At 32.0% G+C, this 16,311-nt stretch overlaps 1 protein-coding gene across 1 annotated transcript in view; it reads left to right on the top strand.

Annotated features, from left to right (window-relative positions):
- LOC113551723 overlaps positions 1-15,176 on the top strand; it is a 29,139-nt gene extending 13,963 nt beyond the window's left edge. Inside the window, exon 6 of the mRNA XM_026954142.1 lies at positions 8,836-15,176. Within this exon, the coding sequence (XP_026809943.1) occupies positions 8,836-9,522 (687 nt within the window). The 3' untranslated portion in view covers positions 9,523-15,176. The remainder of the gene's footprint in view (positions 1-8,835) is intronic.
- The last annotated feature ends 1,135 nt before the right edge of the window (positions 15,177-16,311 follow it).

The following is a 16,311-nucleotide window of genomic DNA, read 5'->3' as shown; positions in this document are numbered from 1 at the left end:
TGTTTTGAGTTGAGTTTAGCTAAATCTAAAAGGTTATACGTGTACTTTAAGCTGACTAATACGCTAAAAGTCATTTAAAATATAGCGAAGTCCCCGAATACTTTATCGCGAACAATATCTAGTGTTTTTTGTTGATTCGCAAATGCGTCGGCTGAAAATATGGAACATTGCGAAGTGATGCTTCGTCGCGAATTATAAATAATTTATCGATTATGAAAGTATGGTGAATTTGTGTATGTGTAAAAAGATAATATTTCTAAAAAAATGTTAGAAAGAATTTAAATAGAGCTTTTAGAAAGATTCACGAGACCGAGGTCGATAGCTTATGTTGAGGTGCTATGTCCTAGTATAATTGACATCCGCCGTGAAGAGATAATAACGTTCTAGTCAATTTTTTTCACGCTAAAAATATTAGTTCAACAACCTTACACGACGTGATATGTATTACGTATTTCTAGCGAATTTCGTTTCTAGATGTTTGGCTAATTTATAGCGTTCTATGCTGAGTGGCTTTATTTCACTTAATACTTTGAGAATGCTTTCTGTGGGACTAGACCGTGAAGCGCCGGTAGGTATTCTGGCTACCATATTGTTTTAACATAATATTGTGCAGTGTATTCAAAGTTTGTTCTTGTACTTATGAGCTGATACAGTATACAAGATACGAGTTGTTTTCGAGGAGTTATTAATAGTTGTAATGCATAATATTATGTGGTATTCACGATCAACCTTTTTGCCGGCAGTTATAATTATATTCACGTTGCACATATTGTTATACGAACTTCGGTCCCCGTCGTCGAGATAAATTACACGTAATACCGTATAAACAACGACCGACGATGCTAAGGGTTTTTGATGTCCCAATCACGGGCAGTATCAATGGTTTTTTAAGTTTTTTTCTATTTATATATGTATAACTGCCTTTTCCTAAAATGTTTAGGTAACTATATATATATATATATTAGGTCTGTTATGTCGGCTTATACAGGTATATACGTATCGGTCCATGTTTTTGAACGGACCGTGCTCTAAAGGTCAGCGAGGACGAAAAAACGCACTCTGCACGCTCTAGTATAATTTATTATGTATACACGGCGAAAGTAAATCAGTTAAAACTTGCCAATTTTCGACTTCAGTTGTGAACACGACGAATGTTATGTTGTGCTTTAGGCGTGTACATTTTTTTTTCGTTATCTATCTGACACGACTTTTTTCCAGCGAAGAATGACTATACTTTCAACTTTAACAGTAAAGCTCGAAAAGATTAGCCTTTTGTTGTCAGGCATCTCTATCTACCGTGTACAGTATATACGTATACATCTACATGCACTGTTAAATAATAATATCTCGAATTTTTTCACGTGGCCGTCTTATAGAGGAAGAAAACCGTGCGTCTTAATTTTGTTTAACTTCTCCGAGACATTATTCACTCGATTAAAATATCTGATAGTGTCTACAGAGCTGTCTCCTTCGTTGCCCATTTTAATAATATATTATATGCAAAATCCTTATATCATTTTTAATCCCACTCATTTTAAATATTTATTTTGATTTTGATTTAAGCCAAGAAGAGATTATATTGCGTAAGTTCATTACGCATAGACACATTATAATAATTGTGATTAAAATTTTAATGTAATGAAAAATATGAAATTTCACTTAAATAATTAAATATTTTAATTCTTGATATATATATAATATATATACAAGAATTTTTTTTTTATATATAAAAATATTGAGTTGACTTGTGTTTATTTAATACAATTGGCATATTATAATGTATAGAGTGTCCCGCGAGGATTTGCCCATTGCAATATCTTCTGAAATAATGGAGATATCATAATTCTGGTTTTTTAATAAGATTCACAGGGACAAAAACTACAAATATTTCATGTTTTAATTTATTTTTATGTTTTGGTAAAAAAGTTAAAAAATGTATTTTTTTATTTAATTATTTAAAAAAAATCGAAGATAGCCATTTTGTAGAGTTTTTTTTTCTGAAAATATTGACGTTTTAACATTTTAATTTCATCAGTTTCCTGATTTTTAATATCTTTTCTAGTTTAGAAAAAACTGCAAATTATTTATTACGATAGTGGTATCATTGTATCAAACATGTGGCCCGCGTGCTCGTACGGCTGGCGAACGGGTTTCAGTGTGGCTCGCAATAAACGTCATATTTTATTTCTTCAACATTGTTAAATTTTTAAATAAAGTTAATAAATATTGTACAAAATATCGATATGTACATTTTTGTTATACCCAGAATTAAGTACGGTTATATTATAATAATTATAATAAATAGATAAAACAAATGTATTTTTTTTACTTTGAATTTAGTAAAAAATAAGGTGTTTTGTCCGCCAACGTATAAATACGTAATAGTTAATATTTTATGGCTTGTTGGTAATTTGAGTATGGCATAGTCCACAATTTAAATACCTAATTTAATGTTTTGATATTATTATCTTGTCCCATTTTTTGGCAAGACATAAACATAATAATAATTTCGCAGTTTTTTCGAAACTAGAAAAATATTAAAAATCAGAAAATTTATGAAATTAAAATGTTAAAACGTCAATATTTTCAGAAAAAAAAACTCTACAAAATGGTTATCTTCAATTATTTTTTAAATCATTAAATAAAAAAATACATTTTTTAATTTTTTTACCAAAACATAAAAATAAATTAAAACATGAAATATTTGTAGTTTTTGTCTCTGTGAATCTTATTAAGAAACCATAATTATGATATCTCCGATATTTCAGGAGATATCGCAATGGGTAAATCCTCGCGGGACACTCTGTATATTATTGACCGGTAACCACTAACCCGGTTTCAACTTGTAGACAAAAACAAAAAATACATATTTTTAAACGTCATTAATAAGGTGAATTTTTTTGCATATTCCTTATATAAACAAGTATTCCCCAAAAACGTATGCATTAAAAGCCACTAATTTTTTTATACACATACTTAATTTGTCACGCGTAGTGACAAATTGTCTCCATCGTTACAATATGTTTTAAATTACCAAAAATATATTTTTTATGTAACTTGTATTGATAATTTTTAAACCAATTGTATTTGAATATTTATCTCATCATATTGACATCAGTGATATTGAATTGAGTACATGCTACTTTTATGTGTTTGAATTGAGTCCAGCTTATTATCTCGATATCTTCGAATTGAGTCCGTATAAATAAAATGCCATAACTACTTACACAGTAAAACTCGCTGAAAATTAAATGCTTTTTTTCATTCGAGACATCAAAATATTTTTATTCTTGTGGACACTCTTTTGAGAATACACTCTGAAAAAATATAAAATTAAGAAGCAAAGCAAAAAGACCATAAAAAGAAACATTTTTACGGGAGCTGACAAACAAATAAATAAATAAGCAAATTTGGAGATTTGACTTTTTGAAATCTGTATCATTTAATTTTTTACCAGTCACTGTTTAATTATTAACATTATTATATTACACATAACTGGTATTATTATTTTAAAAACATTATTATTATTATTAAAAACAATGTAAGCAATCAATATATATCAATAATAGGCTGAAGGGACTCAACTCGAACAACCTAACAATATTGGTCGACTAAACCCAAAAGTATTTGTGGGACTCAATTCAATGTCAGCCATTGGCATAACCGCATAACATATTAAATATTTAATTATTTATTACAATATTATTTTTATTATTCGCATTTAGAGAATGCCTTTCTCTAGGTAAATGCTAATCACGTTAGTCAAGTACTTAACGAAATGCAATTATAAGTAACCAAAAACCACCTATGTAAGAAAATATTTCACCATGCGCGTTCAACAGTGGATAAAAAAAATAGTTTCTAGAATAAGTTTGTACTTTAAACTCATTTGTAGCTCGAAAAACATCGTGTATTCGTGTCCAAAAAAAAAATGCAAATGAATTGAAATCCTAACCCTAATATTAAAATACTATTATATATGTATATATTAGTTTTTAAAATATATCATTGTTTCTTTGAAAACACGAAGTATAAATACGTGTTGATATAATTAAATTAAACACGAAACAACGATCATTAACTTCTTTTTAATTTCTCACGCCCATTAGCTCAATTATTTAAACCCGTCACTTGTTAATCCGATCACGATGATACGTTATATCAGTTATACCTTAGCGTTAGCCGTCTCATCGTACATTACATAACGATCAATAAAAACCTCATTCCTCCACATATCGGCGAAATGTTGTACTTATAAAATTCACTTAATATAAATTATTACACATTTCATTAGATAAAAATCTCCACTCGTTTGAATTCATAATAAAATTGAATTTTCTGGTAGTTTTATTTTTAAACGATAAAATGTTTCAATTCGAATAATAATAATAATAATGGTTAAAATACTTGGCCGTAAACCAAGAAACGAATCCCCGCGTGAACACTACTTTGGCACTAATCTGCTTGCACACGGTTATTTGACTACCAACGTTTAATGGTAAATTAATAAGAAACCATCAAGTAGGTACAACTATTGTTTTTGCGTTAGGAAATTAGTTGCAGGCCGTTCAATCCAAATTCAGACTTTACTTAGTTTTCGCGATCATTTGCGAAAAGAAGTAGAAGGTAGAACAATCGTTCATTAATATTATTTATCCATTATGACGTTGTTAATAATACAACATACTGTACCATAAAGTATTTTTTTGCACTTTTATACATTTTGCGAATGTTAATTTAGCTATTTTATCCTCATTCGAGTCACGTTTAAAAGCATTTAAAAATGAAACATTAGGTGTCTCTAATTGCCGTTCATTTTTTTGTTTTCATTATACAAATTTAATTTATATACACAGAGGTAGCTTCTTATAAAAGTAAAAATCAATTACATCATGCGTGATTACTGCTTACCAATTTTTTTCGTTTTTTTCTATAAGTATGAGGTTCATACTTTACACTTTTAATTCCACCGAAATACTACAGAACAGCATTTCGAACATAAAAAACAACTCTTTTTGTGTAATATTATTATTATGATTAATGGCTATGGTAACTTTTAAAAATAATAATAAGAATCTGAACAGAAGAAAAAAATCAATCACTGTATTGGTACATAATGCATATTTTATATATTTGCATTGGTGTACACAAAGGAAAAAAATATTTTAAAAGTTGAGTATAATTGCATTCACATTTACAACGAAATTTGCTAAAACAATATTTCTCATTCTTATTACATTATAATATAGTTGATCAAATTACAACCTAAAAATATATTTTAACATACACATTATATCCTCGTTAGCTTAATTTATTTATAACTACTTTATGCAAATGTTCTTCTAGAAAATTAATGATTAAACTGTTTGATTTATTACTATAGTATTATTAATTATTCTCGAAATATGTTTAGTTAATGTATGTAGATGGTACGTTGCATTACGTAGGTCGCATATTATTTACAATCATAAAACATTTAGGTGTACGAGTAAGATGCACATATTGTATGATTTATGAAGTATCACATTTAGTTAAGAAAGTTTGATGCACAGGATTGGAGTGAGCCAATAAAATGGGTGTATTACAATTTGGCAGTAAACGCAACCACCAACGACCATTAGTCAGTCAATAGATTTGCCAAAAAATCTATCACTAGCTCATATAATATTGATCTCTTATTCATTATTCTTCTATACTTTTCACTGTTTTTTCAGTAATGTTTCACTGTTTCGATGTGTCGAATTTCCACTTTATAGAGAAGCTTGTGAAACTCTTGCAACAATCCTTTTATTCGGAAAAATGTTAATGGACGTGTTCAAAAAAAGAAATACTATTGTAAAATCTATAGAACTCTGGCTTTTCAGTTAGCACAGAAATAAAGAATACAAAATCTACATACCATTACTACTTCTCTTTTAGTTCGGTTATTTACATAATACATACTATAATATTTTTCAACTTTTTCGGTCAAATATCGCGTTCGATATAATAACAGTTTCGTCATTATGAAAAGAATCGATGTGTTTATTTTTTATATTGAATAGAACTATTACAAAATAATTTAAATACTTTTAATGACAAAATAAATTTATCAAAGTCTAAGCATTAATATTCCTAGGCCAATTATTTTAAATCGCACCGTTTTGAGTTGTTTGAATAATAAACTATTAATTGCATAAAACACATGACGTACTGAATTTTTGAGAAATGATTAGGCGTATAATACGCATGGGAACAAGTAGGTAATATATTAGTATTAAAACGCACGTTTGTCAAACATTAACTAAGAGGCGTGCCCGTCTAATATTTTATTCAGTACTCGAGTACGAAATGTTTCACATATTATATCAAATATTCGTGCAACTAATTATACTTGTGCCTATATACGAAAGTTTATAATGGCATTGGTGCATAACCACATAGACTATATATATATATATACACAATAGAAGCACTTAAAGCTGTAAATACGGCGTGTTAACAATCAGAAACAAAGCGTTTACAAATTAAATTCTAATCGATTTTCTTGTATAATATTATAATTGTATAGGTTAAGGCAGCTAACAGCTGTTGCAGTATCGGGTTTTTTTTTTTTATATTTTTATTACCAACACCGCTATTTCGTATTGAAAAAAGGCGTAAGATAAAATACATGAAACGTGTATACTCATTCGACATTGAAACATTTTTCTGAGACTAGCATTTTGGTTAGGTTATTTAGTTAGGTATACGGTATGTCTATAAACGTTGCTGTACGGTCATGCCGTAAGTGCCTACGCCTCAGCCGTAAATCTGAAATAAAAAAAGCATTTTGGAGGGAGGATGCGATCACTCTTTTGTACGTGTCTAAACATAACATCAGCTGGAAGTGCATTTTAACGCTTCGCCGGAGGCTCAATATTTGGTTATTACTATTGGACGCCGTTTTTATCATATTTATCTTTGTAGTTATGATAATAATACACATTGACTTTTACTGTTAAAAAAAATAACTGCCTGCAACCATAGTGCATTAATCTACGATCCCTATACGATCTCTACTGTATAATATTAGGTAAGTCGTAGGTGCTCATAACATTATATTTATATTCATACACGGTTTCAAGTCAAATAGTATGTTTTCACCAGAGATCTCAACATTTAAAAAATCTGTATGAAATGGTAAACTTTTTAGTAATCGTACCTCTTTCCCACGGGCACACTGCGTACACAAAACGTTGAATACGATTGCACTGCATCTTTTATAGTCTACATTTTTCGAGATAAATAAAGTGCCGTGAATAATGCCAATAAACATAATACGCACAAATAATTTCGACTTTATCGTTCTAATAAAATCAGATATTTGACACTATGCCCTCCACCCCTCCCCCCATAAAGAACCCCGATAATTTCGCCAATCACTAATCAGTTTAATGAATATAAAATGTATATATTATGCTGTTATGAGCTCCATCGTTTGTGTAGTTTGATGCTTTTTATATTTTATACCCTGTCTTTGATTGTTTCCTAATTCATTGGTCCATACTCTGAAGTAGATGATTGTCAAATAAGGTTTGATAGATTATTTAATTTACTATAGAAAACAATAAACGCATTTTTCAAAAGAAGTAAACGACATTATACAATATACTTTATTAACATTTTTAAATTGTACTGCAATACACAAGCATTTTTACACGAATATAACTTCTCGGTTTACCGAACTAAAGCGTCGACAAGACCAAATATCCGTTCTATCACGTATATCAAAACACACACACACACACACATATATATATATATATTAAATTAGACGATCACACAAGACTAAAGCAGTGTTAATAAATATATATACTCAATGAGAGTATACATCAAAGAGTGTATATACTACTATATATTTCCTTCCTACGAGATATTTTTCGGTCTACCGATTACTATTATAAGGGGAAGTATATACGTGGGTATATCACATAAGACTCGGTAGCAGAAATCATGACGAGTGGGTGGAACATTCGCACCACCCAGTCACGGGGCGTGTTTTTTACATAATTCTAAGACCGATGTGTTTCTGACGTATCGTAAAAATATATTTTTGAAAATCTACCCACTTTCCTCCTCTCCCCCTGACGAAACACCTATAGATCCGCCACTTCTCAGTAGTGATGGGCTCGTACAAAGATATACTATAATAACAACGTAAACGAAATTTAAAAAAAAAAAATTTTAAATAATGACTTATCGTCGATAAAAAAACAACAGTGTAGTATAATAATAAATAGGGCTGGGATTTCGATGCACTTTGCATTTTTTTCTGAAGCTTTCTGTACGATGCTCGTTTTGTTACAAATATGGTTTAGGTATTTTTGAATTGGAATAAGAAATTATTCTATTTCGCATTTTTTGACAATTTTTGATTTTAAGGTCATTTTTCTAATCTTTTAGGGCATTTCAGGGGTTTTAAGTCTTTTTTGGTGTTTTTTAATTTAAAATTAAAGATTATGGATTGTAGATTTATAATACAAAATATTTATATGCTTAGAATATATGAAAAAGGAGCTTTTTTATCTACAAAAACTTATTAGCGGACAACAGGAGGGCATATCTATTTGAAAACCTGAAGCACGTTCTCGTGATTCAGTGTGACAATAAAGAATTATTATTTATTTATTATTATATTATTGATAAATGAAGTAAAATAAATTATTTATGTACATGTCATGTAATTATTTTAAATTTTATACTATTTCAAATACATTTTGAGGACATTTTTTTAAGGTAATTTTTCTAGATTTTCAAGGACATTAAGATAAATAAATAATAAATGCGTTATTAATGTGTACGTGTGTGCTGCAGGGCGTTTGCATGGCGTCGGCTGGCGAGGTGACGGCCGCCGCCGCTGCCGCCGCTGCCGCCGAGGCGGTCGCCAAATCGATAGACTACGAGTACGACGACGACGAGTTCGACATGGAGGCCGAGATGTTGCGTCGCGAGTTCCGGGAAGCGTCGCTGTTGGCCAACGGCGGCGGCCTGGCCGCACCCGTCGTCAACCCGGCCGTGCTCGAACCCAGCAGCCAGACCCAGGTGGACCTGACCGCGGACCGCCGGCCGACCGCGTCCGCGGCCGCGCAACCGCCGCCGCCGCCGCCGCATCAGCTGCAGCTCGCGGCCGCCGACCACTCGAGCGGCGGTTCGTCGTCGGTGGACTCGCGCGTGGCCGAAATGGCGTACGCTTACGGCAACCAGTCCGAGTACACCGTCGAGGACGTGGCCAGCAAACACGGCGGCAAGACGATCGCCGCGGTCAAGTCGGCCGCGACTTCGACGACCGCGGCCGCCGTCAACAACAACAACAACAACAACAACGACGACGAGTATCTGGTCGAACAGCGGTTGTTAGGAAACGGCGTGGACGGCTGCGGCGGTGCCGCCGGTAACCGCGACTCGTCCGAGTCGACACCGCCGAACGCCGATAATTGCTCACCGGGAGACCGCGGAGTGGCGACCGCCGCCGCCGCCGCCGCCGCCACCGTCTCCCAGTAATAAACATCTCCACTTACTATTATTATGCGTGTGTGTGTGTGTGTGTGTGACTTTAGGTTTACGTTTGAGCATATTTTTAAATTTCTTTTTTTTCTAACAACACCACTTTCGATCGAATATATTATAGTCTCTTACGATCTTATTTCAGAACGATAAAAGTGGCGCGAAACCGAACGGAAAACAAATCGTCTGAAGTCGGTTGCAGTTTCCAATTGAACGCGAACGAACGCGATTGTGTATTATTGCGTGTCTTGTGCTTCGCGTCGCGGAGTAAAACGGACCGCACGTTTATTTTTTTTCCCGTCCAAACCGATCGACGTCTGTCCGTAGTATCGAGCGAAAGAATTCTGGCGACGTCATTGTTTTAAGATCGTAATAAACCGCACGACTGGCCCTTTTTCAAACCGTCGACTCGGGGGGACGATCAGAAATTCTGACGTTATGACCGTATACGAACATTGGCCAAAACCTGCACTGATCGATCTCAGATCTTTTTACCCGTAACGGACGTACCTGATATCGATTTGTTCGATGTTTCGCGTCGACTCGGTTATTAATGTGTTAGCGGTCTGACGGCGAGAGACGTAATGATTTACTATGACGAACAGTCCGGATGTTCGCGTCGACAACGGAACCAAAAACATTCTGGAATGATACGCATTAACCGTTATCCCGACTGCTGTCATTTCGGTCGCAACGACGTGTAAGACTATAGAGAGTGTGATATCATCGCGGGTGTTCGAGATTGCATATTGTGGTTATTATTATTTCTCGATTCAATAACATTATAAAACGTTAACCGATTTGTAGTGAAAACAAAACTGACGCGGTAGACTAATAACAAAACCGAAAACTGCTTTTCCGCGTTGCGGCGGGCCTGCGCCGTTATTACGGCGTATCTGTGTAAATAGTGTATCGCATGTGCTCCGAAACACTCGATAATAGTATAAAAATCGACATGGCATTTATTCGCATCGTACACGACAATAATATCACATGAAAACTATAATACGCGTGTGCCGGACGATCCGCGAAAAAAGTTGTTTGCGTTTTACAACAACAGTAATAATAATAATAGTAATAATAATCGGCAGATGAATGATGGTGTTGAGTAAGCGCTATTTATACACGACGATCGATAATGAACATATTGTAATATTTAATGGTTAACCGATTGAGCCAAACAATATGCAAATGTATATTATTATGTCAATATATTTCACCAAAGCATAGGCACCTGTGTAATTCGTATATAATCATATTATTACGTTACGCAAACGACCCTACGGCGTTCAAAATAAACATTTCACGATTGGTAAAAAGCGACCAATTATTATGACCGCGATTTTCCGCCATCGGGGGTTAGTTGTTTTTGTAAAAATTATAATATTAATATTTACCAGTGTCTGGTGTTTATCAGTAATTCGGTCGGTTAGTTTAATGGCGGAAAATACACTAAAATCAATACGAATTATTTACAACATTCTGCGTCGCATAACTGATTTTACGATTTAATATTTTCAATTCATAATACGTGATACGCGGCATAATTCGAAATCCATATAATCGAGAGTTATGCGAGTTACGATTGCAATTAAGTATTATGATATTGCTGCGACGTCGGCGTATAATATTTACCGATTGTCTAATATTACAATTGTAAAAAGCGTTTGTGAAAATCGTTACATACTGTACTGGGAAAAATATTAACTAGAAAGTATTTTAACAAAATCAAAAGTTTGTTTCTGAAAGACAAACGTCATAAATCTGTCGTGTTTATTCTAGAAGTACAACGTATCAAAGAAAAATGTACACTTACTTCCTTTTGATTATTTATTTCCGGCGCCTTTTTCATCGTGTCTATTATTATTATTTTATAGTTTCCGTTGTTTAACTTTTGTGACGTGCCTGCGATCCGTAAAAGCAATTTAAGTCAGAAGTACATGAATACATAATATGTTGATCGCAAAATTCGTCAAGAGTTGTTTTTGGCGAATTACAAATACCCTCGAGTTCGACGTGTATATAACTCGTGTAAATAAATCTAAACACGTCCGAATACACAATCGTGTAGTGTAATATGTACTGTTTATCTCAAAACTTAATTTAGTCAGTTGTATAATATACGTAATGATATAATAATATAATAAATATATAAATGTCTATGCCAAGTGTTCTAGTTCCTATATAATGTAATATAACTAATAATATTACAATTTCAGAGACTCGTTATTATAATACATATATAGTATATGCCTACGTTGATAGATTAATCTGATGGCCATTTATTTATTGATAGTATTATATTGATTGTATCTATATGTATGTTTATAGTATATTAGTACTCGGCCAGAAATACGCGTGTCGATCTTGTGATTACTGTGATAAGGACTCGTTTCTATTGAAAAACTGTTATTAAACTGTATTTAAGCGACAGTGACCCGTTGATTGCTAATTCAAATCGTTCGAGGTATACACGATATACTGATATATTATAAATTATAATAATACGACATCAGAATAAATAATTCACTAAAATAAGTTACACGCAAAGTATGAAATCGAACGTCGTACGCACAGTGAATAAGCTGAGATTGGGTCCCATCACTGTAAAAGTAGAAAATGTATACGCTATAGCCTTGTCGGGACGTTGAGCAGAACAGGTAAATCTCGATGGGCGATGTATGTCACCAAATACCAATGAGCAGTGGTTATTAATGTCTTTGACGTTTCGTTTGTCGTCGTTCAACGACTCATGTCCGAAGACATGAACATAATATTGTAGTGTAAACATAAAGTGTAAGGAATGCGATATCGTTTTAAGACCAGTGTTGAAAACTGTTTTGTAAAAGTTCTCATCTATCATCATTTTATCTAGTATCTACATAATTATCGTGCCAGTTATTTAATGGATATATTAAATTGCAAATTTGCACATCTAGGTAAATCTAATTTAAATAACTCACATATTCGCGTTTATTATTAAAATTGATCTAGTAGAGTACTATTTAAATGGTAGGTACTTGAAGTATTTTGCATACCTATTTAATAATGTCAAGATTACGATGTCAAAGATACGTTTGAGATATTCGTCATACGGATTTGGAACCAAAAACACATACTAAAATAATAAAATTACGATTTCGTCCAATTTCAGTTTTTTATTTCTTCGTAATTTTACAATAATTATTGGTTCTTAAATGTCTATAAAATTACACCAGATTCACGATTTCTTACTATAATAATGATGATAGATTTTTTAATTTTTTTTTTCTACAATTTTAAGCGATTAAAATGAATTTAGAATTAGAACTTTTTAAATTCTAAAATAGTCGATTTTTGGATTAAGCCCTGGGCATTTCATATAATGTCAAGTACGTAATTTCAACTATATTGAAATAATAACAAAATAAATTGATTTTACCTACCAAATCGCCTAGATGAAAGTGAGATAATAATATTATCCGCATATCGATAAATCTACGACGTACAATAATATTATCTGTATCCTATCCAAACGACATTTTTGTAGTCTATTCTCAACGGTGTGTACTATGAAAGACTCGTTCGTGTATAAACTAATATATATAGTGGTATGCGTATTATCATATCCGACATAATTCACATCATCGTCCACCGGGTTTACAGGTAAACCATCGTATCGTTATAATACGTTGGCTTATCCACCCCATAATTCATGTCCGGACAATGGAAACATCTCAGCTGCAATTCACGTTGCCAAAAACTTTCGGACGTAGTATATTATCCTTCTGTTTCATAGTTTGTCCGTGACGCGCTATATTTTTTACAGGTCTTGCCATATTATAATATACATGTACGTCTTAGGGTGCGCACACTCCGCGCGAGCTACTTTAAAATAAATCGATGTATCGTACATGTTATTATCTAGATCGGTGTATATAATGTGTCCCTTATTTTTTACACCCACATCAATCCACCGCCAACAACAAATCCACTCGCCAGACGAGGAGCGCGTAACGACGCGTGACCCGACGTGCCCTGTCCGCACACACGCACGACACGGCACTCCGCTTTTTAGGATACAATACGTCAACGTAATTCGCGTATATTACCAGCGCCTACACAATACGGTACTCGCGATACCGCACATCGATAACGCTCACGTAAAAAATATGTGGGCACACAGATCGTTATACTATACGAAACAATATTTTTTCCTCGACTGTTTTTTTATATACGCTTTTCGGGGCAACTAGTCGACGAGTCTGTAGAGCCAAACGAAAACCCTGTGAAATAGTCGTACCGAAGGTTTTTCTCAAAGGTGTGTATGTATGTGTGTGTGTGTGTGTGTGAGTGTGTGCCCGACCGTATCGATAAGACGTAAATACATTTACAATGTATAAAATATATTATTATATTAATTTTTTTAAAAAAAAAAAAAAAAAAAACATTATTATACGAAATACACAGGCATATCACAACTTATCGTTTTTGAGACCTCTCCGCCCACTCGCCTGATAATGAACGATTATTATTATAAATTCTATCGCCGTTTGATAGAATTTTGTAATGATAATATATTGGCCACATCGACTCGATTTACTATTTGAAACTAGAGTACCTATATGGCATTTTTATGAATAGATTATTAATACTTTTATATATTGTGTAGCGCAAATTAGCATTGTATATTTATAAGTCGTATATTATATTATAATTATTCATAATATTATTATAATTAAATATTGCAATGTGAATACAATTATAGTACGTAAGACGTAACTCGTCGTGTAACCAAATTTTAATTATGTTCTTGCGATTTGTGAATTTTTTCATGATATTTTTTATGTACATTGTCTTTAGAATTTTACTTATATATCAATGTAATACGTTTTTACTATATCACAACAGGTTTTGTGAATATCTAACACAAAAAAAGCGTCTATAGAAATCTATATTCGGAAAAATCTACTAGGTCCTGCGTAAATATGTGATTTACAATATATACAATTTGTATGGTTTTTTGTACATTTTTTTTTTATTACTTTTTATTCTTTCAAAAATGTAAATATGGATTTTTCTAGATTTATGTTATACGCTGGTCAAGGATAATGTTGTAATACTTTAATTTATTGATTATTTCTACAGATGTTTTTTTGTGTAATTTTCGTTACTAAAATTAATTTTATAATTAATAACCGTTCGTATGACGTCCCGATTTTGAGTTTATATATTTTTACCGTCCAATATATTAGTTAAGTTTGTTATTTACCAAATTACTCGTATCAGTGAAATTAACCGTTGTGAACTGTTCGAATCCCTCCCCGAAATTGTGCGAACTCCTAAAGTCGCTATTAAATATCGATGTATTATTGTTGTTATTATTATTTTTACTTATTCTCTGAGCTGTACTCAAAATTATATTAAATTTCATCTCAGTCGCGTTGTTTTCGTCCGTCTAAGTGTATCCGTCCAGTTGTTTATGTTATTGCAGCATAGCTGTTCCATAACATATTTTCGTCCGATATTAATTAAGTATCGCTGAAAATAAACAGAATACTCTTTGGCATTCGCGTGGTCCTTGCTTTGTATCATAATAATTATACATAGATTTTTGATTTATTTTCTTTAGATCTGTGTATTTCAATAAACAGAAAAATTAAAACTGTGTACATGAAATATTTATTATATAATATAATTTATCTTATCTTGAGTTAACGAATTATACTATAGTATACGTGTATTATTCACATACGCATATAAGATTAACGAATGATATCGCTGATTAATTATTTTACACAGTAAGTTGTGTACTGTATATTGATTATATTGAGGCAGTCGTTTATTATTTATAAAAAAAAGATTTTCACAAAAGTACAAAAGTAGATAGTTATAAATGTCGATAAATCATAGTAAATAAAATTATTTTTCAATAATTGTTTACTACTAACCTACTTGGTTGTGTTAAATCGTTATGCCTATGTTTTCCAATTATTTTTTTCATCGTGAGATTTTTTAACGATATTTTTTATGTATATATGAAAACCATGAAAATACTCGTTGTGATTGTGAACCTAATTACAAAATTCAAACTACATACTTAATTGCGTGTGTTTATTGAATTATAAACATTATTATAAATCATGAAATTACATCATTTTTTTAATGCCTAAGTTATATTTTAATATTTATTTATATTTTTAGATACTATTTCGAATATTTGTATTTATATAATTACAAAATCTTCTTAAAACTTAAAACTCTTATTGCATATTTATAATAATAATTATATAATTTTTGTAAATAGTGAGATGCGAATTTTAACTACCATTTTAACTGTAATCTCTTTTAACCTATGAAATGCAAAGTTTAAGTACAAACTGTAATTGTGTAGATGCTCGGAGGTCGGAGCGAAAAAAAAATGAGATAGAAAATAATTAATATTTTGATTACATTTTCAAATACATTTCGATAAAATTGATGTCTCCATTATTATTTTTTAATTATTTTAGAGCAGTAAATATTATTTCTAAAAATTGTTTGAAAGAAAGTACTCGATGTCTTAAAGAGGGATATCTATTGTTAGTTCAATGTTCAATGTTTGTTCCGTGCCAAATAATTTGTCCATAATTTCTCCGCCATGATATTATATAATTATTTTATTAGTAAGAAACTTTATTACAAACACTATTAGAAAACACTATCTTCTAAATTTTAACATTAAAATTCAATGATTACAAATATGTATACATCGTAAGATGTGCGATGGTTAATGCCATAATCAAATTGTGTATCATTTCGACAAAA

This window comes from Rhopalosiphum maidis, chromosome 2, assembly GCF_003676215.2.
Source record: "Rhopalosiphum maidis isolate BTI-1 chromosome 2, ASM367621v3, whole genome shotgun sequence".
Classification (NCBI taxonomy): Eukaryota; Metazoa; Arthropoda; class Insecta; order Hemiptera; family Aphididae; genus Rhopalosiphum; species Rhopalosiphum maidis.
Note: the sequence above shows the minus strand (reverse complement) of the source record. Positions and strands in the feature narration are given on the sequence as shown.